The 24,431-nt window shown below is 34.9% G+C and overlaps 1 protein-coding gene across 1 annotated transcript in view; it reads left to right on the top strand.

The window, feature by feature from the left end:
* AGMO (alkylglycerol monooxygenase) overlaps positions 1 to 24,431 on the top strand; it is a 171,970-nt gene that overhangs the window by 86,277 nt on the left and 61,262 nt on the right. Inside the window, exons 6-12 of the mRNA XM_015853865.2 lie at positions 1,162 to 1,228; positions 3,558 to 3,623; positions 3,749 to 3,828; positions 4,870 to 5,004; positions 5,462 to 5,578; positions 12,577 to 12,659; positions 13,747 to 13,852. Of these exons, the coding sequence (XP_015709351.1) occupies positions 1,162 to 1,228; positions 3,558 to 3,623; positions 3,749 to 3,828; positions 4,870 to 5,004; positions 5,462 to 5,578; positions 12,577 to 12,659; positions 13,747 to 13,852 (654 nt within the window). The remainder of the gene's footprint in view (positions 1 to 1,161; positions 1,229 to 3,557; positions 3,624 to 3,748; positions 3,829 to 4,869; positions 5,005 to 5,461; positions 5,579 to 12,576; positions 12,660 to 13,746; positions 13,853 to 24,431) is intronic.

The raw sequence follows: 24,431 nt of genomic DNA, 5'->3' as shown, positions 1-24,431 counted from the left end.
TTTCTGCTTGAGAGATAAGGGAAATTGAGCTAGTATGAATGATGAATTGTTTCTCACTTTTTGGTGGTCTTTTCAGGCTTGAACTTATTTTGAGTGAGTTCTGAGAAATGCAAATGGCCCTACTTATGTTGTCCTTGGCTTTTAAGTTAAACAAAACATAACAAAACTTGTCCAAGTGTTCTGCTTTTCCAGCCAGTCTGCATGTGCTTTTGAGAGAGATGCTCCAGATGTTGCAGTTCTCTCTATCTGAATTGGATTATTTCTATACTCCTTCCTTTACAGAAATGCTCTGCTAACCTAAAAATCGGAAGTTCTTTTCATATTATTAAAGATGAATATAATAAACAAAAATATTTATTAATTTTATTTTCATATTTGCTTTATTCATGAACTTAATTCATAAGCATTTTATGACAAAGCTTGAATCATTAGAGTAAGTTTAGAGCAATCATCACTTTATGCCATTTTTTATCTAGTATTGTGAGGATCAAGGCTGGATTTCCTCTATTGTTAAACAGTTGTTGTAGGTCTCATCATCACTATGAGTTTACACTGGTCTAAGTTGTTCCTGCAACTTTCTTCTCAAATGCACCAATCTGAGTAATCCACATACTGAATTAGATTCAAGAAACAATCCAGTTAAACTCATTTAGAAAAATGAAACAATTATAGTTTCTACTTGCATTGGTTCTCTAATGATAGGTTTATTTTACAATTTTATAAGATAAAGGTGTTGGTAGAAGGAGAAAGCAGTCAAAGATACTGAAAGAGATTGTTTCTGGAACAACCACTTGCTTAGGCTGACTATTCAAATTACTGGTATCTTAGAGTTACACTGCTTGCTCACCAAGAAATATCAATAGATACAGATAAAAAATTGTGAATGATCTGTATGGAATCATAAACTAATAATAAAAGAAGAAAGTGTGCTGATTAATCAAAAAGAAATTTGCTTTTTAAGTTGCATTTTACTAGATTTCACTTATTCTTTCTTGAAAAATCTCCTAATAAACTCAAGTTAAAGCAAAAAAGAATTGTGTTCTCATCTTTTTAGGCAAATCTCCTGGAAATAAAAATCCTTTTGACTTTTGTTTCCTTTCCCTCCTCTTATTGAATTTATACACTATTTTCAAATTCAAATAAACATTATTTCTTTTCAAGGTTATCACTAACATTGGTCCACTGGAGTGGATTCTTAATACTCCTAGTCATCACAGAGTTCATCATGGTAAGTTAAAAGCATGACCTCTAATTCCTCAGTGGGCTTTTGCTAATATTCACTATTTGGACTGTAATAAGCGAGAATAAAAAATATATTCTAGTACTATACAGGGATTCCAATTTTAATAATGGTTCCATTGTTATGTGATAAGTAACATAGTATTAAACAATATTTAAAAATAATTAATTCTTTACTTTTGAGATTAATTGCTGAGCAGAAATGAAACCTGGATAATGTGAGATAACTTGAAGATTTTGAACAAAATAGTTTTGTAAATATAAAGAATGATAGAAACATATCTCACTTTCCTTGACTGCTAAAACATAATCATCTTATCAACTTGTAACAGATGCTCTTGCATTCAAATTCAATCACTAAATATGCAGTAAAACACGTTTTTCTTTTTGAAGTAGAGCTGTTAAACACTTCTGTGGAATTTAGTTTCAATTGTCTGAATTGTTGAAAAATATCACTTCACACATATATTTGTCAGCTGATATGAATTTCCATCAGTATTCGGACAAATTTAAGATGGTACTGCATATTTAAATTTCATTAATAACTCCTCTGAATCATAAAAAATGCCATGAACATATCTGTGGAATAAGAGGGGGGTTTATAGATGTCATTGGCTCATTTAGAGTTCAGAGATAATGAGACAAGAGGTAGGAATGGAGGAGCAAAATAATATGAAACAGACTAAAATGGAGTCATATGTACGGAGGATGTTATTAATATTTATTATATCCTCCATGTGTAGAGTGTTTATAGCACTGTGTAGACTTTTTTAAAAGGCTGTGGTGCTGTAACTATCTAATCCTTAAAATTTGCACAAGTACTGGTAATCCTGGAGGGAAACAGTCTGCTCTTATTTGCTATGCTGTAAATCCAGACTAATCCTCTGAACCTGATCCTGATCAGAGTTGAGCAGAATTGAGTGTTGTACAGTTGAACCAAATGAACTCCATGGTTTGATTTTGCTCAAACGTTTGGTAGATATTTCATATACAATGCATTCCCTAGCAAATAGATTGAAAAATCACCCTGATTTTAATAGTAGAGGCAGGATCAGATATATAGCAATAGAACATAGAGACATCTGAAAGGCAGCAATGAGATGATTATGAATAAATATATTCAACATGCATTTTTTTAGATATAAATTAATGACGCGATTTTTTTTTTTAACTCTTTATTTTCCTTCATAAATATATTTTGGGTGAATTTACTCACCAATTGAATTCTTTATTTCACAGAAATATTGAGTACAGCATGCTACATTTGTATATTTGAATCCAAGTAGGAGGAGAGTTAAATGCATTGTCAGAAAAAAGAAATTTTGTAAATATGTAAAAGGTAGCTAACTTAGTATTCAGAGTTACAGAATTGTGGGAGCTTGAAGGGACCTCCAGAGATTATCTAGTCCAATCCCTTGCTAAAGCAGGTTCACTTAAATAGGTTGCACAGGAAAACATTGAGGCATGTTTTGAATATCTCCAGAGAAGGAGACTCCACTGCCTCTCTGGGTATCTTGTTTCAGTTATCTGTCACCCTCAAAGTAAAGAAGTTCTTTCTTATGTTCATATGGAATTTCCCATATTCCATGTTGTGCCCATTGCCCCCTGTCCCATAACTGGATGTGACTGAAAAAAGACTGACTCCTTCCTCTTGACACTTACCTTTTTTTTTGGTGAGCAGTGATAAGATCCCCTCTCATTCTTCTCTTCTTCAGGCTGAACAGTCCCAGGCCTCTTACCTTTTCCTTTTAAGGGAAATGTTCCACATCCCTCATCATCTTTGTGTCCCTTTCCTGTCTTTCTTGAACTGAAGAGCACAGAATTGGACACAGTACTCCAGATGTGGCAGAGTAAAGGGGGAGGATCATCCTCCTTGATCAGCTGGCCAGGATCTTTTTAATGCATTCCAGGATACCGCGGGCTTTCTTGGCCACAAAGGCATACTGCTGGCTTATGGCTAACCTGTTGTTCACCAAGACACCCAGGTCCTTCTCTGCAGAGGTTCTTTCCAGCAGCTTAGACCTTAATCTGTGCTGATGCATACAGTTATTCCTCCTCAGGTTCAGGACTATGCATTTTCCATTACTAAAACTTGTAAGGTTCCTCTTCCAGGCCCAACTCTCTGCCTGCTCAGGTCTCACTAAATGGCCACACAGCCTTCTGATGTGTCTGCCACTCCTCCCAGGTTTGCATCACTAGCAAACTTGCTAATTTACCCCTTAAAAATATTTTTAAGAATTGGTGCTAAGATTTCCTTTTATAACCCACTTGCATATATTCTTAGATATGCACTGACTCATTGATCATTTTTATTACAGGTAGAAATCCTTACTGTATTGACAAAAATTATGGTGGCACTCTCATTATCTGGGACAGGATATTTGGTAAGTATAGCGAAAACAAGCTGTTCTCCCTCATGTTTAGTTAGCGTGTCAAACAAAGTGTGCATATTTTCATTTATTTATTTATTTATTTATTTATTTATTTATTTTAACTTTTTTTTCTTCAGGAACATTTGAGGCAGAAGATGCTAAAGTTGTATATGGCTTAACACATCCAGTAAATTCATTTGAACCCATCTGGCTCCAGGTGCTATCCTTTGTATAAATGATTCTGTTATCTTCAACAAACATTCAAAAAGACTGCTTGTTCAAAAGAAACTCCTCTCAGGCATAACTGGAATTACCTTTGCATTGCTACGTAGTCAATTCACTATCCACAGTGTCTTCAGTGTTTCATTACTAATTGCTGCACTAAACATATTCACAGACACACAGAGCAATATGTAGAGAAGCAGACAGAAAATAAAATCTGTTGTTTATGTCTTCTCTAAATATTGTTATTTTGTAAGTAATCCCATGGTGTGATGTCTTTTTTTAATCTGTTTTGCATGTTTGATCTTCAGGATGCTTCATAATGATTTGTGTTGACAGTGTAATATAGCAGCCATCATATTTTCAACAAAAACTGTTTGGAAAAGAAAGGAAAAAGAAGAAAAAGTACTTAGTACAGTTCTTCTTGGTGGATTTCTTGGTCCAAGCTTCATATCATCTGGATAAAAAAAATTCTCCATAAAATTGTCAATAACTGAGGAGTATGTCAATAACTGAGTCTCGATTTATTTCATGGGGACTCTTTATGGCTGTTCACTCCAGAAGGCATCACAAAGAATTAGAAATTCTACCTTTCAGCTGGAAGCTGAAAGGATGGCCACAGTCTGTACTGTTATTTACATTCCAGTCAGCACTGAGTAATTTAGGAATTGAGAGCATGTCATGTCAAAGTCCCAATAACAAAATTCTGGTTTAAGGCCATCATAAATGCAGCTATACAAAATACTGTTAAATGTTCTGGACTGCTTATAGGAAAGAGAGATTTTACTCTGAGTAGAAGTTACTATATTCCTGACTATAAACCAAGGATATGATATGGCTCCTGCCCATTTCAGTCAGGTTTTCTGAACCTCTCTCTTCATCTCTTTATAATATATTCTCTTTACAGACTTGCAAAAAATAATTTATTTGAACACTAAGGATGAGGAAGATGTAATGTTTTATTAAATTTTATTTAACTAACAATGAAAAATCACTTGCTCTTTTATTTATTTATTTATTTGTTTGTTTGTTTAAGTTACGTCCCTTGGCTCATATTTGGAATACGTTTTGGGCCGCACCTGGATTCTGCAATAAGCTTTCTGTCATATTCAAAGGCCCAGGCTGGGGACCAGGCAAACCTAGACTTGGCCTTCCTGAGGAAATCCCAGCGGTAAATATTACATGTAGAGGCTTTCAGTTTTGTGTAATTTACTCGGACCTCTTAATGCTACTGGATCAATGTTAAGAACTCTACACATGCTATTTTAAATTAGCAAATTAGCAGTCGTAAAGAGAAAAGACTGAAGGAAATGAACGTTTTACTTGTGTTTTTCTTTTCATTTGAAGGAAAAATATAACTTTTTGTTTATCTTTTCATTATTCATTTCCTACAGAGATTTTCAAAATAGTTCTATATATTAAGGTAATTTCTCTTTTTCTTTCAACTGTGAATGTGCATGCACACACAAATATACACACTTGACAGTATGTATGTAAGATTGTAGATTATCTTTGTATAATTATCTGTGTTCCTTAATCTTTTTGTGTTTATAGTTTTGAGGTATACAAAGGAATAAGAGGCTGCAGTGGATCACTGATGAAGGCTGTTACTATTTTGCTTCATATAGGTCACTGGAAACGAAGTTCCCTTCAATCCAAGTGTACCAGCTTATCTTAACTGCTATGCAGTGATACATTTTGCTGTAATAATGGAGTTGTATATTGATCTTCTTGCTACTGTGGCTGTAAGTAATTCATAATATGACACACAACATACTTACATAATAATGCATGAAGTGGAAATTCTAGGACCTGACTCACATTCTATGTAAATAATCATATATATAAATATATATTATTATATATAAAATAATAACTAGATTCTGTATTGGCCTAATAATAAATATGTGTAATTACATAGTATTAAATATATATTAAGACATATACTAAAATAGTAACTATATTAATTATTTGTGCAACTAAATTAAAAATAATAAATGTTTTGTAGAAAAAGTAAGCATCTACATCAGGCTTTACGACCTTTTTAAAGGAAGAATTTATCTCAGATCTGAGGTTGTGTACGGTTTAAGATGTCAAGTGCAGTCAGATTTTCAGAGGCCAATTTTGAAGGATGATAAAGAATTGCAAAAATAATTCAGAATTTTCAGAAGTCTTGTCCAGTCTTTGAAGTTGGTGTTTTCTTTTTGTTTTGTTTATTTTTGTTCTTTGTTGTTGTTGTTTATTTATTTATTTATTGCTTAGATGTGTTCTGAATAGTACATCACGCAAATAGAATAAAACTCTTTTTTGAGAAACATTTTAAAAGTGTTTTGTTTAGCATTCCAACAGAAAAGTAACTCAGGAATCATAGAACCATAGAATCTCCAGTTGGAAGGGACCTTTAAAGATCATCTAGTCCAGCTTTCCTGTAGTGAGCAGGGCATCCACAGCTAGATCAGATTTCTCAGACCCCTCTCCAGCCTGACCTTGAATTTCTCCAAGGATGGGGCATCCACCACCTCTCTGGACAGTCTGTTTCAGTGCTTCGCTACCCTTATCATAAAAAACTCTTTCCTTACATCCATCCTCTTTAAATCTCCTCTCCTCTGGCCTGAAATCATTTCCCTTTGTCCTGTCACAACAGACCCTGCTAAAGAGTCTGTCCTCTTCTTTCTTATAGTCCCTCTTTAGATACTGAAAGGCCACTGTCAGATCTGGAGCCTTCTCTTCTCCAGGCTGAAGAGGCCCAGCAATCTCAGCCTGTCCTCCTAAGGGAGGTGTTTTATCCCTTGGGCCATTTCTGTGGCCCTTTGGTTGTGCTTCAAGAAATCCAAATCTTTCCTGTACTGAGGACTCCACATCTGGATGCAGCACTACAGGTGAGGTCTCACCAGCACAGAGAGGAGGAGCAGGATCACTTCCCTCACCCTGCTGACTACACTTCTTTGGATGCAGCTCAGGATGCACAGTCTTCCTGGACTGTGAGAGCACATTGCTTATTCATGTCCAGCTGGCCTTCCATCAGTACCCTCTAGTCCTTTTTGGCAGGGTTGTTCTCTACCCTTACATCCCTCAGCTTGTATTGAGGTTGCCATGACCCTGGTGCAAGACTTTGCACTGGATTTATTGAACCACTTGAGATTTACCTGGGCCTACTGCTCCATCCTGTTTAGGTCTACTTTTCTGATTAGTACAAGTTACAATACACATCACTATCATTACTATGAAGGTCATACTGCAGAGAGTTTAGAGATCACAAAACCATATGAGGTTTAGTCTATCCTGAGAAATTTCTGAAGAAAAGAAACTAATTCAAAGATGAGCTGGGCACCTCAGCACAGGAAAGACATGGAGGTACTGGAGCAGGTCCAGAGAAGGTTAACGAGGCTCGTGAAGGGCTTGGAGTATCAACTCTACAAGGAGAGGCTAAGGAAGCTGGGGCTGTTTAGTCTGGGGAAAAGGAGGCTGAGGGGAGACCTTATCGCCCTCTTCCAGTACCTGAATGGTTCTTACAGTGAGAGTGGGGCAAGTCTCTTCTCACTGGTGACAAGTGACAGGACAAGGGGAAATGGCCTCAAGTTGCACCAGGGCAAGTTTAGGTTAAATAATAGGAAGCACTTTATTACAGAAAGGGTAGTTAAGTACTGGAATAGGCTCCCCAGGGAGGTGGTTGAATCGCCATCCCTGGGTGTGTTTAAGAGCTGTTTGGATGTGGTACTCAGGGATATGATTTAGCAGAGGGTTTTTATTGTTAGGGTACTATGGTTAGGCTGCAGTTAGACTTGATGATCTTCAAGGTCTTTTCCAACCTGGGCAGTTCTATGATTCTGTGATTCTATAAATACCTATCGTATGTACAAGATATTTGCCAATGATTGCTATGCTCATATATTGAGAAAAACCTTTGCAAAAATGTTCAGGATATGCTTCTAAATTCCTGCATACATGCAAAAGTAATGCTTTCATCAGGGATCAAATAAGGCGTTGTTTTTTTTGTTTTGTTTTGTTTTTGTTTGTTTTTTTGTTTTTGTTAATATTTCTTTTAACAGCAAGGACTGAGGAGTTAATTTTTGAAATTTCTCATATTTTTTTATTTTATCTTCCTGTATTTCTCTGGTCCTGGAAGGAAAAATGGATGGTTCAAATTATTTTCTCTGTTGATAACAGCAGCTGGTCAAGAATTACTAACAAGTTTAAAAACGCACCCAGACCCCATATAATAATTAAATTCTTGCAATCACAGAGAGGAAATATCTTGAACATCTACCGTGTATATGCAACAAAGCAACTGGAAAGTTCTTTACACAAAACTGTGGGGTAATGAGGTAATAAGGATAAGAATGAGAACACGGGGGACTGGAAGCACTTCATCTCAGGACATAAACCTTCAGTGTTGGTGTAGAAAGTGCTGGTCCCAAGGCAGAGTTCCAGCATCACTCTGCAGTACAGTGGGAAAGATGTCATGAGAAGGAAGCTTGTGTATGAATAACTTTACTTGGCAAAAATCTCTCTTCAATATCAGTTTTCCACTACACTGAATTATAAAATGTCTATGGATACAACTGGAACTTTCTGTCTGGCTATGAATTATGTCATAACTGTGGCATAGCTCCATAAATGGAGAAAGCTAACTGTTTTCCTCATTTTTAGGTGTAAGTTCCATTTCATAATAGCCATAAGACACAGCATACAGCTATTACTTTTCTCAAGTGATTACAGTTGCTCAGTGTTTGGTCTCACGCCCTGTAGAAGTGTTAAGTTTCTCTTATGTGCAAAGAGCAACCATATACCTTTGGTATGAATGACCTACATTTAACTTATGAAAAGAGCAAAACAAGAAAGAACAAATATATATTTTCCACAGGAGAGAGCATACAGTGTTTATTTTCTATATAGCAATCTGTACTATATCCAGAGAATAAAAAATATTTCTGAGCTGCACACATCTAGATCATTGAAGTAATGGGATTTGGATCAGTCCCAGAGAGAGTGCTAGGAGTGTAAAACTGCAGTACATTCAAAGCAAAAGTCTCATAGCTCCAGAACTGCTTGTATCACATAAATCAAAATGAAGTCTACCTTAAACACATCTTGTAATGTCTTTTTGTTGTTGATAGATACTGTAACTTTTACTGTGATTATGATGCCATGAATATGTGAGCACTTTTAATTAGACAAAATGTATGTGGTGATATGATAGGTCTCTTGAAAGTTGAGAACACAAGTAATATAAGTTTATATGGAATGTTGCTAAGTACTTACAGTTTTTCATGAATTCTCAGTTAAAATAAAATACATACGGAGCCAGCAAGCAACACAAATTCCATAGCATTGTATTAGCATTCTTCATTTGAATATTAAAAGTGGGTCATATATGACAGCAAGGCATCTGTCAAATTCTGAAATGTGCTGACATCTTTCCTAGCATTTCTGTTGAAACACCAAATGCCCTAAGATGAGAAAATTCATTGTATTATACTTCAGAAGGAAGAAAAATTATCTGGAATTTGGAACCTTTCAATTTACATTTAAAAATACATAGGACATATTTCCTTTGTCTAAATGTATTATTTCTTTTTTACCTAATTAAAACAAACAAACAAACAAAAAAACCCCAAACAAACAAAAACAAAACAACAACAACAAAAACGGTGATTACAAAGCAGTGTAAACTTCTTCCAAAAATCTGTAGCCCTCCTTTTTTTTTAAGACTCCAGGATATTTTTAAAAGATTTCAGTGAAATGAAAATCCAACAGAAATATTTTTTTCTGTTTAATTATAGCCAATCACCACATTGCAAAGTTGTGACTGACTCACAGCTGAGCATCCTGCTGTGGCTTCTCTGTTTATGCAAGTAATCTAGTACATAAGTATTCATTTATTTTATATATATATCCATGCATGTAATTTAAAGAGGTATGAAGATGCTAGCACTAACAAAGGTATAAAATGCACATTCTTTTCACACTGTAACTTGTGGTGTGTAGATTCAGTGTATGATAGCTAGTTTAGTGATATAACTTCCAGAATACTTTGTTGATTGTGGTAAAGTAATACAAAGAAAATGGATGCCCCAGCTGTCAGCATCCACTTCACATGGTGATACAAGTTTGAAAATAAATAAACTAATCAAGTATGTAGCTGCCACTGGAAGAGTAAGGAGAAATTTGGGAAAGCAAACTAATACATTGATATTTATGCTGTGTTTTTCTGGCTTTCTAAAATCTGTTACTTCCAAATGACATCAAGATGTATTTCACCAAAAGTTTCCAAGCAGCTCATGACTAGGAACACAAATGAAGGAAAAAAGTATTTTGTGATACATTCCTTTCCTGTAATGTGTGATTTTAGCCTTATATTGTAAAGTAGCAAATACTGTTCAAAATTTAGGCTTGATATTCAATTCTCTTGTTACCTGGCAGAGAAATAAAGCTTTACATTCTTTTCCTCAAACCAGTGCCCTGCCAGTGTGAGAACATTTTTAAGGCAACTGTGCAATTCCAGTGCTAACACAAAACAAAACCAGCAACCTGGCTAGGGCTGGGTTTAAAGAAGGTGCAGTTCTACACTTTAAATTGGAGGACAGAATCTAAAGAGGAAAGTCTTGAATTACAGTCCCGGTTCTCCAGAAAACCCCTTATCTGACAAAGAACTATCATTGAAAAACATAATAAAGTATTTCTAAGAAATCTGTGGGTGAATTGCCTTATACGTGTGCCAAATCATGTTTTTCTTTTCTATCTTAGCTTTAATTATTGAATTTTTTAATGACCCAGTTTCAATAGGAAATTCAAGTGGGAATTTATTGTGGGTAGATGAACAGTTTAAGAATTACTTTTTATTAACTTCAGATACAGTCTGTACCAGATTTTTATGAAGAAATTTTTGTCCAAAAATTTTGTCACTTCAAAACAAATTGATTCATGTCAACAATGGAAAGCTGCTGTACAGTTTTTGGATTCTAGAAATTGATGTGATTAAAAAAAACCAAAAAACTTTCAGTGTCTTCAATGAAGTCTTTTGTTGTCTTTTATTGACATATTGTAAAACTATATTGGAAATTTTAGAATGTATCCTAGTTGAGAAAAACCTTTATATAAAGACAACCCCATCAGAGCAATGTTACTTTCTTGACTTAAGCAAGAGTCCCAATGCTGAGTCTCTCCATGATTCAGTGTCAGCTCTATATCCTGTCTCTTGTGGTGACCAGTAGCAGATAATCTGTGTAAGAATGTAAGAATAGTGTAGGATATCTTTTCCTTAGGTTTTCATCTTGGTAGATGATTATGTTAATCATCAGTTTGAGATCTCATAAATTTACCATAAGGAAGGATGGGACAGACTGCACGTGTAGCATTTCAGTAATGAATTTTATCTATCCTTGTATAAATCTTTGCAACAGCATGGTTTGTCAGGTGTCGTTTGTGAGAAAGTGCGTTCTGGCTTGTAAATGAGTGAGGCTGCTGTTTAGCTCATACATTGCTGGGATGCTGTTTTCTTTGTTTAGTATTCGTTTGTTAAGGATATCCAAGTAGGTGCTTGTGATTCTTCAGTGTAACAACAAAACCCTACCCAGCCTGAGTATGTGGTTTGATGTGTTTTGCAAACATGGGCACTGTAAGTTCACACAGCTATAAAACTTGAGATTATTCTCCTGTGGCCTCCAACACTCACAGATACTTACCTTAGATCTCTTTGCGAGGTAGGAGCCACTGCTGAAGGAAAGTGGGCTTGCTGCAAAGTGGGCTTTATTGGAATCAAGGCAGACATTCATAGATTTTTCAGTGCCTGAGATCTTGAGGTGCAAAATGCTGTTCATAAACTTTACTGCTGTTCAAACCAGAAAGAATTCCTGTAAGTCAGCAAGATGCACTACTTTCATATTGTATTTATTATTTTTATATTTTTATTTTATTTTATTTTTAAGAAAAAAAAAATAAGGGCTCTTCAAAGCTAATTATTTGAGAGAAAGCAAGGGAGGGAACAAGAAAAGTGGTTAAATATTTGATTTGCAGAGGCAGCTGTTTAGAGTACAAAAATATTTAATAAATTAAAAAGCAGCAGACTTCATCATGGAAATAATTTTATTTTCTGATTGTTGTTTCTATTATTTAGATGTAAATATTAAGGACATAAATCTTTATGCTGCTCTGCGTCCAAATAATAAAACACATGTTAATGTTTAAAAGTTTTCAGTCTGGTTGAAGTCAATGATATGAGTTGAAGAGCTTTCCTGATTCGGAAGCATTATTTTGTAATGAGGGAATATTATTTATTTTGTTTCTTGTTAAAATATAGCTATATTGTCATGTCATTTGAATGCCTGCTCTCACAAATATGTTTTGGTATTGATTGGGATTTACAGATGTCAACTGTAAAAACATAAAATGAAAAAATTGAACAAGGCCAAGGTGATTTTTACTTAGAAAGATGATTGTGCCCTCATAGGCTAAGGCATGAGGAAATCAAGCAACTTCAGGAAAGCATGGGGTGTAGAAGGGTGTATCTTAATAATTATTTTGGAGATGGAGGCAACTATAAAAATTATTACTACAAATTTTTGCGAAGTAAAATTCAAATTACTTCAGAAACAGCCACTAAAACCACTGAGGGAAAGTTGAAACTGCTGTTCTGTTCAACTCAGTTTCTCTTCAGAAAGTTTGCCTAAATTATTTTTGTCTATATTTTCTGTTCTTTTGTTTGTTTGTTTGTTTTGTTTTGTTTTGTTTTGTTTTTTAACAGGCGTTATCACAGGAAACTATTCTACTGAGAATTGTCGTTATCATTCTGTCCCTGACTTCTTTTGGATTCCTTATGGAGAACAGGTAAGACATAAAGCATGTTTGTTTGTTTTTTTCTTCTCTCATTTTACATTATTAATATTACAAGGAAATCTCAAGTGTGCCCACAATTATATTGATACAGAACTATATACATATATGCAGACAGGTATGTTTCCGTCTGTTGAGTAGAAGATAAACCACAAATAACCTGTAACTAAAACAAAAAGTGCTCCAGTAGCAGTTATTGGTTATATTGAAGCACCAGTTGCACATGTCCTCAAATGTGCTTGCATTTGTTGGATCAACATCTCTGGTTTTGTGATACTGGCAGGCCTGTAGACTGTCCCATGCTGTTCAAGCTTAGCTGTATTGTTTAAGACCTATGTTGTAGCATATCATGGGTGTCAGATTGGCTGACTGTGTGTGAGAAATGCATAAAAAGCACAGACTCAAACTCATGTGAATGATAGCATTGATTTTGGACTAAATTTGGTCATTATGGATTCAAATCAAATTGGATCTTGAGAAATATACCAGTTCTGTGAGATGTATGCTCTGGAAATAGTCCATATGAGTGCTGTGACCCTATGGAAAGCTGAATAGCAACTACAGTTTCTTACAGAGAAACTATGAGTATTTTCCCTGCTAACACAGACATGTGGAATAGAATCTTCATTGTCGTGCCATTTGTGTTTTGAACATAATTCTCATTGTCTTTTTCAGAAAAGAATACATTTTGCTTGTATGTTCTGAATGGGGTAAAAGTTTTTCAAGAAATCAGAGATCAGTATTATGTACAAATTTGATAAAAAGAATTAACATAAATTTACAGAAATGTGCCAATGATAAGATTCTGAGCTTATTAGAATTTTTCTGTTCTCATTTCTGTGACTAAAAGGCATGCTTATAGGTGTGTGAATTCACATATATTCTCTGCATATGCATGTTCTCACCCCAGAAAATTCAGTATTCTAACTGGATGTAAGCTGTATACCATAAAAGTGTAGCTGAAAGTTTAAGAAAGGGGTATAGCTGCAGGATTCATAGACTATTTCTACATTCTGATTTTCATTGAAGTCAATGAGGAAAGAAAGAAACTGCATTAATCTGAATTTTTTCCTGTTTGTAGACCCAAAGCAGTAATTTTGGAAATCATCCGATGCTCAGTCTTCTTAGGAGTATACAAACTTGGCTACTTAAGAAATGAGCTTTCTTTGTTGGACTACGCATATGAAGTAAGACATTTATTCTGAAACGTTTAAGCTAGTGACCTTATAAAGTATTTAAAAAAATAAGAACATTACAAATGTACATTTGGCTTCTTTACACTCATCATATAATTTGAAGAGAATATGGATTTTTTTTTCTTCTCTTTTATTTTTATTTTTATTTTTTTTAATATTGTTTTCTTTATTATAACCACCTTATATTGAAAGAAGTCAGAAAGCCATCTGTTTACTAGTCATTGCAAAAAATACGATATTAATGTCCAGAAGTTCATTCCTGAATTTGGACTGAGTAATTCTTACTTAACCAGAACAAATCTAAAGAACTTAAATATCAAATATTTTGCTCTGTGCTTATACTGAACACCAGGAACAGACGTCTAGGCATTAAAAGGAGATTGGATTAAACAGGTATTTAATCTGCTTAAGTATAATTGCTTTTGTGTTCATAGGGCATGTTTTTATTGTGTTTGTGTCTTTATAATCTACTTTATTTTATAATCAAGGTTGGTTAAAATACTACTTTAATGTGATTGGAATTTGATGACACTGAGTTACAGATTCTGATGTGTATAACATTCCCAAACTACCATGTGCTGGTCATCAGCAAAGTTGGCTATCAGCAACATTATGAACCTTTGTAAACTAGTAGAACTGTTATCAAAAAATTAATTTTTGGCAAAAAAAAAAAAAAAAAAAAAAAAAAAAAAAAAAAAAGCAAGTAAACAATAATGATTGNAATGATTGATGCTCAGACCTGTTACTGATTAAATTCAGAATGACTTTTGTGACTTGATACAGCTGCAAAATATATAGCAACCAATAACTTTTCTAATAGGGTATTTCTAGTAGTGGTGCTGATTCTCCTGCTTTCCCCTCACATCAGGCAAAAAAAAACCATAAACATGTATTATATTACTGTGGGTCTTTTTCATTGGTACAGGAAACAGTAATTATTGGACAATATTTAATGCAAAATAAATATATTTTTTTTTTTATATTGACTGATACCTGATAGCCTACTACAATAGATTGTCTAAATGCAAATAATTTTATTATTTGGCAATTAATTCTACAGCCTATGAGCTTTAGATATCGGACTTCAGGTACTCAGGTTTTCTAACTAAATTTGGGCAGAATTATGTGTCAAAATATACCTTATAAATTTCCTCCAGCCCTTGCCTTTCTAAAGTGCTTATATGTGAAGGGTTAAAGGAGAAGAAGTAAAATTTTCAGGTTGATACTTCTATATCGTTTCCCATTCTGTCATGGGGCAAAAAAAAAAAAAAAAGGTTTCCTATTCTGTTCCCTATTTCCATCTGTTGTTAAAATACTAAAATCTTTCCCCTTTATTTACTGCACTTTCCTCTGCTTTCTTGTGTAGTTTTACTTCTTCTTTTCTTTCTTCCTTAATGTTATACTTTTTAGTGACTCTTTCCTCATCCCTTCTTTGACATTGAGTTGTTAGTCTGGTTTTGACTGTTTTGAAACAGGAGAACCTTGCTTACATTCTTTTCTTTGAAGGAACTTAAATAGGTATCCTCTAAATTGTTTGCTCTCAAAAAGACCAAATCAAATAATCCTTGTGAAGAATTTTGATATGTCAGTGCAAGAGACTTGCACTTCGTCATAAATGATCAAGTTTGTGATATTAATAGATTTGTGATGTTTGTGAGTCCCCCGTCTTGATATGCAAGTCTTATAATCACAGGCTTTGCTTGTGCACTGTCAACGCATTATACAATTTCTAGTTTCATAGCAGGAATGTTGCTATGTATACTGTGGTGTTTTTTTAATGGAATTTACAAGAAAAAATTATGGGCAAAAGGAAACTGCCAGAAATTTGACAGTGTGTGTTGAAAAGCCTCTTCAGATTATTAATGTTTTCAGTCATAATCAATGAGATCATTTAGAACCAACCAGAAGACACCAATAAGCAAAATAAATAAATTGTTCTCACAGAAATTAAAACTAAATTTTGTCTGAAAAGTTCCCTTTTGTTCAGCATTCCTAAAATCCATCCTTCATAAGTAAGGAGATAGGTACAAGAATGATTTTGCCATATATTATGTTAAATCATTAGTGAAAATTGTGAATTCTCTCTTCTTGTGCCTATGATTCATATACTTGCATTCCTCATTAATATTTATAAGCAGTAAACAAGACTTCAGAAGTAGTCATGCATACAGTATTATTTGTAGGGTGCTCTAACTAGTAAACATAAGTGTTTAAACTTCAAACGACTGTCTAATGTGGGAGTTGCTGAAGGTGTGGTTTTGTCATCAGCTTAGGCTGATCTAAATGGGGAGTTTCAACAAGTCTAAATAATTAAATTAACAGCTCAATCCTGACTGCTCCTATCTCTATTCCTAGTCCTGGATCCCTGTTGCTTTCTGCCATTTCAGTGAGTTTGAGTAGTTCGTAAGCACATCTGACAGTTAGAAGAACTACTGAAATTTTCACCTTCTGTGTGAAAACTAAGAAGAAAGTACAGAAATAAGAGAAAACAAGAAGAGTGGGGGAAAGAAGGAGAGAGAGTTTTGCTATTACACTAGCACAAGTGGCTGTGAAAATAGCAGCTGACAACTGCAATGCCATTAGGAGAATCAGCCCTGCCCTCTTTCTCCAGTACCTTGACATCACTACCTAGCTAATTCAGTCACCTGGCTACTCTGACTGATACAGCCAAAGATTTATCTTTGCATAAGTTTGATTACTTAACTTCTTCTGGAATAAGAAAGTTCCCTAATGCAGAGGACCATGGTAGTAAAATGCAGTTAGAGGTGGGTAAGAAAGAACTGCTTGTTTTCGTAATGCTGCAGTCTTCATATAATTGTTTATTGTGTCCGCACTCCAATAACCACAGAATTGCATCTGTCTATGCTTTGAAATTCTGTATTAAGTAATGTGGTTACCAGTCTTGGCTTGGTTGTATTTGAAGTCCTTCCAAGAAATATTCTTGAGAGATCTCTCATGGTGTTTTTTCCTTTTCCAGTGAAGACAATAATTCCAAGTTATCAGAGTTAGAAAAATAATCTTTCTTCTTGTGGGAGGTGGAGCCCTACACATTTCTCAGCATGCATTTTCTATTCCTTGTGTTGTGTATGTTTCGTATCCTTAGGCAAAAGAAATAGGCTCTGTTATTGCTCTGTTTTTTGGTTGATTGGCTTTTAGAAAAAAGACATAGTAAAGTTTGAAGAACTTTTTAGATCTGATGAGAATTGTTTCTGGGATGGAATTCACTGAACACCTTGGTGATGGAGTTATTTGTCTGGATTTAGACAGTAAGCTGAGAAGTCAGTGCATTTCTATTCAAATGTCTGTGCTGCCACATCCTATACTAGTGAATTTGCTGTAGGCTGATTATTTCATGTCTGTGTAATGTGATGATCATGTGTATTACTATTGCCAAATCTTTTTCTGTCAGACTCGGTCTGGAGTCTCCTAATCACCTGGAGGTAGCAGAAAACATTGCTTGTACATTCAGTTATGTGACATTTCAGCAGGCATAATATGTAAAAATAAATTTGTGATGATGGTACACCTCTTCAAAGAATTTCCATCTAGCTTCTCTGGTTTGGCATCAGTCAGCATATTCCATGATCTGATTTTGGTCAAGCACTGGCTGTTATTTGACAGTTATACTAATGAGGAGTAAGTAGAAATGAGAGCCATTGACGTGTTGTTGGAACTCTTGTCTGAAATGTATTCACTAACTCTCGTAGTGGCTGCAGCTCACTACTGTGACTCATAAGCTGAGGGAATGGGAGTGAAAAAAGCTGGAGTAAGAAATGCAGATGTCTGTTTGTTGAGCCTGTTTTGTTTTTTGTTTGTTTGGTTTGGTTTGTTTTTTGTTCTAAGGCTTTATATCTGAGACTGTCTGTACACCCAGACTCTTTCTGCATTGTTTGGCTGCATAGATACAGAACCAACAGCAGTCATGTATTTACTAACAGGTAGGAAGAATAAAGGTCTAGGTCAACTTTCACTGAAGAAAAGAGAGAAAAAGAGAGCGTGTATACCTGTGTGAAATCTTAAATGAAGTACTTGTTTTATATTTTGTATGGGCATGTGTTGCTTTAGAAAAATAATCAACAGTGGAAGATACGTAGAGTGTTGTGCAGCAGGTTATAATTCAGCCCTTAACTAATGAAGGCAGAAATGAACTTCTTTGTGGTCAAATTATTTATTTTTTCCTCCAGAGTATATGAACTTCGTAGATGCAGCTGTTCCAAATGTTTTTGGAGACAGTATTCTGTACCAAATGGACTGTTTCTCTGGTCTTTGATGCAATTCTTGTATTTCTTATGAGCATGTCAGCTAATTTGTCTGGATGAAATATATAATATCTCTTTAGTAAAGAACTGATTTGCACTGTACTCTGCATTCCACAGCAGTCCCTCTTAATGTGATATATAGCCACACTACTTACTTCTCTTTTCGTTATACAAAGGCTTGCTGTTGCCTCACTTGTTTCGTAGTGTAATTTCCCAGCGTCAGGATACTGACTTATGAGTACTGACTTAAAACAAACATTTACTCATAAGAACATATTTCCACATCTATAGTTTTTTGCTCTGCAGCATTTTTCCTCGGTCCCTCATTATGATCATCTGTGCCACATTTCAAAGTGCAGCATATCCTATATTTGGTTTCCATTAAGGTGAAAGCTCCATGCCCTATATTATGATTTACAACCTCAGTATTTAGGCAGTCTCTGTGCCCTAACTAGATTGGCGGGTATATTTGAAATGTATTTTTGAAGTGATGGAAGGAAACTGCTACCTCATGATAAAAAGCCTTGTCAGCACACATGGAATTAAATAAACACGAGTTGTAATCTGTATTTTCTATATTAGCCTCATTGAGAAAATTCTGCAATACCATGCAGTAGACTGAACTTTTAATATTCTTGACAACTACTCTAAGGGGAATAATGTCCCTTAGAAAAAGTCACAGTAAAATCTGGCAGTAGATTAAGTTCGTTTCCACTTAGGTGTGACAGCGGTCGTTACTGATTTTAGACTTAGCCAGTTTGAGAATCAGCTTCACCACCATCAACTACAGACTATGATGTATAGTTCCAGATGCTCTGGCCAATTGACCGTAAAATTGCTCTGCATTTCTGGCAGAGCAGCCAAGCTGGAGCTTTTAAAATCTCCACTCCCTGAGCTCAACACCCTCCCCCCTCTGCTTAAAAGCTGCTCATTATTCTTCTTCTGCCCGCTGATCTTAGCAAAAGAAAAACTTCTGGAATCAATTAGAAGCGTCTGCACTTGATGAGATTTGCACGTGAGTTTGGAATTGCGAGGCTTTGATAGTGTCAGCCAACAGCTGCAGTTTCAGGTGGTAAAATAGGGGAAGGAATTTTCCAGGGTTTATTTACAATCATAAAATAAAACAAAAATCAGGACAAGTTGGAAACTATCTAATGTATCATTAAAATGAAGCCTCAATTGGGTTATATATTTGCTTTGTCTGAAAAAAAAAAAAAAAAAAAAAAAAAGTAAACCAGTGGTTTATTATCAGGATCTTTTCAATTACCTTGCAATTATTAGGCAATGTAGACTGGTTGTAATAAAATGCAAGCTATTGGCTGCATGCTGTAGTTTTAACTATGAAAGAGGCATCTGCTATTACTTTTGTCACTTTAATTGCTCGACAAGACAAGGAGGTAGTCATACTTAATGGAAATCAGAAGTGTGTAGTCAAAGATGAAGCAAAGGTGTTATTTGAAACATAGCAAATACATATTCACATACACCGTCTGGCAGTTTAGCATTTCACTTTCAGCTCCTGCTAAACAGGTGAATAGAAAAATAAAATTCATATTGATACTTCTAATGTACTTCTGACCCTTCTGAGCAGTTAGGGATTGGCTTGTATCTGTATGCATTTTAAAGATGGCAGCCCTACCAAATGAGATTATTAATGTTCAGTTATGCATCTGAGCGTCTTTATATGATCAAATTGCGCCATTTCACACACATTGTTACTAATTTACATTGCAGACTGGTTTAGTTCATAAGTCAAGGCATAATTTTTCTAAAAGCCAGGAATGCTACAAACCTCATCAAACTGCATTCTTTTCTACATCATAACACATGGGTAAAAATAGAAATCCTCTCCATACCAATGAATTGCTTCACTCATATAAATCCCTGATGACAGCTGAGATACTCCACATGGGTAGATGTGTTTATCTGTGCAATTGCAACTCCAGTAGTAAAATGTTAGCTGGCAATTTTGTTTTTAATGAACAAAGGCATTGATTTGTTTCATACCTACACTTTTCCTATGGAGGGAGCACAACTGGGGAAAACTATTATGTCATTTTATCTTCTTGTACTTTAAAGAGAAATAAATAATAAAATAGTAGAAGCTTCTAGTGTGGGATCTCTTGGAGGATGCCTTATTTGTAAAGTAGTCATCTGTATTTGCACAAAGGTATCTCTGCACTACTGTTCAGGCAGTGCTGGCATATACTACAGTGAAAGGCAGGCGTTGGGCTGGCCCTCTGTGGCCTGGATTCTGTAGAGGAGATGCAAATGCAGTCAAAGCAAGTTCATGTTTCTTGACAGGGCCAGTGCTTACCAATCAGTTTATGCTTTCCTAAATGTTTCATGTTCAACAACAATATAGCATATATTTAGCATATATCAGGTATAGCATAATGTAAAGCAACAAAGGAAGGGGTAAGATGAATGAAACTGAGAGACACCAGCTTACCTGCTGAGATTTCCCTCCTGCGCATGTAGTGGGGGAGAGGCAGAAGATGCCACTGGAATGCATACATCAAATTATGTCCTTGTCTATATGCTATTCACAGAACCCAAGAATAGGAGGCCTGCCAGCCTTACCATGTACAGCTGACATGTGCATGGGCTCTGCAGTGTGGCTGTCATTAACTTATCCCACTTTCCTGCATGAGTATGTTTAGTGGGAATATCTGATATGGCAAATTAGTAGATTTTGTGCTGAAATCAGATAGCCTGACACCAGAACTGTTGCAACTGGCTGGTAGGAATCATCCCAGTAATAAACAGAGGAAAGCTGTGCCTATATTGCCAAGACCATGAAGGCAGATGTCTTAGGATTTTATCTTCGATGTGATGTGCAGAGGGACTGAATTAGCTCTTAGGAGATGACAGCTTTAATTAAGCCAGATATTTCTGATGTGGAATAATTCTGGGTTTGGCAGATACAAGGTGACCACAATGAACCAGCCTAGCGTTTAAAGTATTTAGGGTATTTTAGTCTCACAAGACTTAAATAGAAAAAAAAATGAACTGTAGAAAACATGCAGACCATAGATACCCAATTATATGTTCTACAAGTGAGAAGAAGGTACAAGTTTTTTCTTCTTGTAAGCATCCTGTTCCACTTTGTAGTAGTAACCATAGATATCACTATAAATATTTAACATTTTAGGAATATAATGTCTGTGTGAGACTCACAGATCCAGATTGTAACATATGCCACAGAAGAGATAAACAAATGCCTATATTTAGAAAAGAAAAAAAAAAAAAAAAGAAAAAACAAACAAACAAACAAAAAACCCACTGTTTAGTGTATTTTATCAAAATTAATAATTGGATTGTTGTTGTTTTGCACAGTCTATATATTTTCTTTTTTTTCAGCAGTTTTTAATGAAGAAAAGGGGATGAAAACCACAGTACAAACTGAGTCTATTTTTGTCTACTACATCACCTGAAATAACCACTGAAAACTTGTTAATGGCATTTTGGCATGAACAAGTCGCAATGTAAATTCTAACCAGCCATTGCTTGTTACATAAAGGGAACAGTAGATCAATAGGATAAAATCAAGCTGTTATCTTTGCTCTGATCTATTTTTCTATTACTGCCTTGTTTCTTTGTATACATTCTGTTTTCTATGATTTTTATAGAATCAGTGGATATAGAGAAAGCAAAAGTGCTATACTTATTTTTATATTTGGGTATTACGCAACGCAAAGAGAATGTTTTAAAATTTCCTTTTCCTACCAATGCCAAATAAAAATTGCCTGATGAAAGAAGATTAGCAAATGCTCTGTTTAACAACTGATTCCCAAATGCAGAACACGCAAAACACTTTGTATATTTCAAAGTTAGATAAAAGTTAGAAATAAGTGCTATGGGAAAAAAAAGTATATATAAAGCTCTAGTTGTCAGTTGAAACTAAAGAAAAACAATGCAGTCCCCACCCCCCATGAATCTGGGAATCATCACATCTGTCTTGACAGAATTAGTTTGGTTTATCTTCATGTGGAGCCCATGAAACGCCCTGAATAAATTGTTTATTTTGCCAATTGGAAGCTAATACAGAGCTGAAAATGTCTGGTTTAGGCTATTATAAAGTTTTTGCATTTTGCCCATATCTATTACCTGATTTCATTGCACATCTGTATATGGCTATAAATCTTGATATATTTATTTATCTTCTTGTTGACTCCATGTAAGTTGGCTACAAAAAAAAAAAATAAAATAAATAAAAAAGTGAAATATTAAGTAAAAGTGAAAAGCAGAATATTATGAAACAGAATCTGACAGTTAACTGAGTTGGTTTATACATACGTATCTCTATATCTCTCTGCATTTTCCTGCATCTGCAGCTCTAAGCTTGTTAGTCTTAAAATCACACATACCAAGAAATAAACCATTTGAATAAATTGTCCTACCTCTACTTCTAAAGAGAGAATAGTGTTTCATCTGAGTGGCTACATGATGACCAAAGATATTCATTGGTGAGATGGGATGCTTAAAAAATAAGCAAACCTTATTAAGTTTTAACACAGTTGAAGAGTTGGTACAGTGTTAGAGCTTATGATCCAGATGAGCTTTTTCACACTCTGATATTTTCTGTTTTTATACTTTGCTTACTGGTAGCTTGCTTGAAACAAAGAACTAGTTCTAGAGCAAGAAAATCTAGTGAGGGCCTCCAAGATTTTAGAAAACCTTTCAGAACTTGAAGGAGAGTTTATCTGATCTGTGCAAAGCAAACAAACAAACAAATAAAATAAAATAAAATAAAAAATTCACAGCTGTATAAGGTGCATAGATGTCAACGAATTCTATCAAATAACAATAAACAATTGAATAGCAGCATGTTATACTTTTATGAAGTTATACTTCCCATTACATTGTTACGGTGTTTTTCTGTTTAAGAATATTTATAGAATAACGTATAATTTGATGCTATCCTAGTTTTGTTTTCATGTATCTTACTGGACTATTCATCACTTTCTATGAGCTTACTAATTCTGCTAAATACTTATAGAAAACTGCCTTATTTGGCAGGACAGTCCATCTAAAGACTCCCCAGTCAAATACTTTTGCTGTTTTGTTTTGACCTTTTGTGTGGACAAAATTGTATGGCTTTCATTATTTTATTTTGCTTTTGTAATGCTATTAAACTGTACACTGAGCACATTGCAACTGTAAAATCTGCAATTATTTGGTCATATGTGCCTGTAATTTCAGGCATACAATCCATACATATCTACAATCCATTTGGAAGTGGAGATTCTGATTTTCTGAATGTTCATATGTGGACAAAGGTTTAGTTTCTGGGCTAGACTGTCTTCAGTCTTCACAGTGAAAGGAGGTTGTGTTGTTAGATTAGTTGCAATGAATTGAAGCTATGCTTAATACTTTGCAAAACAAATAAAGATAGATCTGATGAATGTCCAGTTTTTTGAAGGAAATTTGCTAAAACAGGACATAGTTATGTCTTCTAGCCATCTTTGAGGGGAGACTTGGAAATTTTACATTTGATAGTATATGTTACATTTGAAACTATGTGTTATTGCTGGAAAAAAAAAAAGAAAGAAAAGGTATACATATTCACATATTGGTTAGGTTGAAAGTGGAATGGAATTAAATGACAGAGGTAAGATCTGATGATTCATCTCTAGCTGGTAGAGATACTAGTACTGGTAATACAATAAGAAGTGCTTTTGTGGTCTCACCCCTGCTATGTTATAACAGTCAAACTTTAGAGAGCTTTACGGGATTTAGAAAGCTTTGTGTCCATAGCCTATATTACATCCATCCAGTCCCACTACACCAATTTCTTATATATGTAGTCATATTTTTGCATATAGATTGCCTCTTTGTAGACTAGAGGACAAGATAGAAAAGACATGGTTGGATACATTATAGACATGAGCTTATCAGATTTCCCATTGTTCACGAGATCCTGAATCACTAATTTAAGCCTAAATGTAGTTTGGGGATGTTGTTTTGTCCCCAGATATAGATGAAATGTTGCTCTTATTCATATTCATTAGCATAAGTTTTCTCCCTTAACATTTTTTGTAGTCAAACCCACAGGTTCAGCTAACGCTGTACTTATGCCAGTTAAGATTGCTGTATGACTTTTCTTCACCATCATTTCCCTATTATGGTTAATGCAGTCCATCCTAGTGAAACCAAAAAGCTATTGCCAGTACACCTCTTAAATTATTCTCAAGCTGCCAGCTGTGCCATTTGGCTTTGATCCTTTCTTTCATGGTAATTGTCATGCTGAAATGTAAAACTAAAATATGTTCTGCACCCAAATGTCACCATTTGTGTATTTTTAGAAG

Source organism: Coturnix japonica, chromosome 2 (assembly GCF_001577835.2).
Source record: "Coturnix japonica isolate 7356 chromosome 2, Coturnix japonica 2.1, whole genome shotgun sequence".
Taxonomy (NCBI): Eukaryota; Metazoa; Chordata; class Aves; order Galliformes; family Phasianidae; genus Coturnix; species Coturnix japonica.
This window is presented reverse-complemented; position numbering and strand designations above follow the sequence as displayed.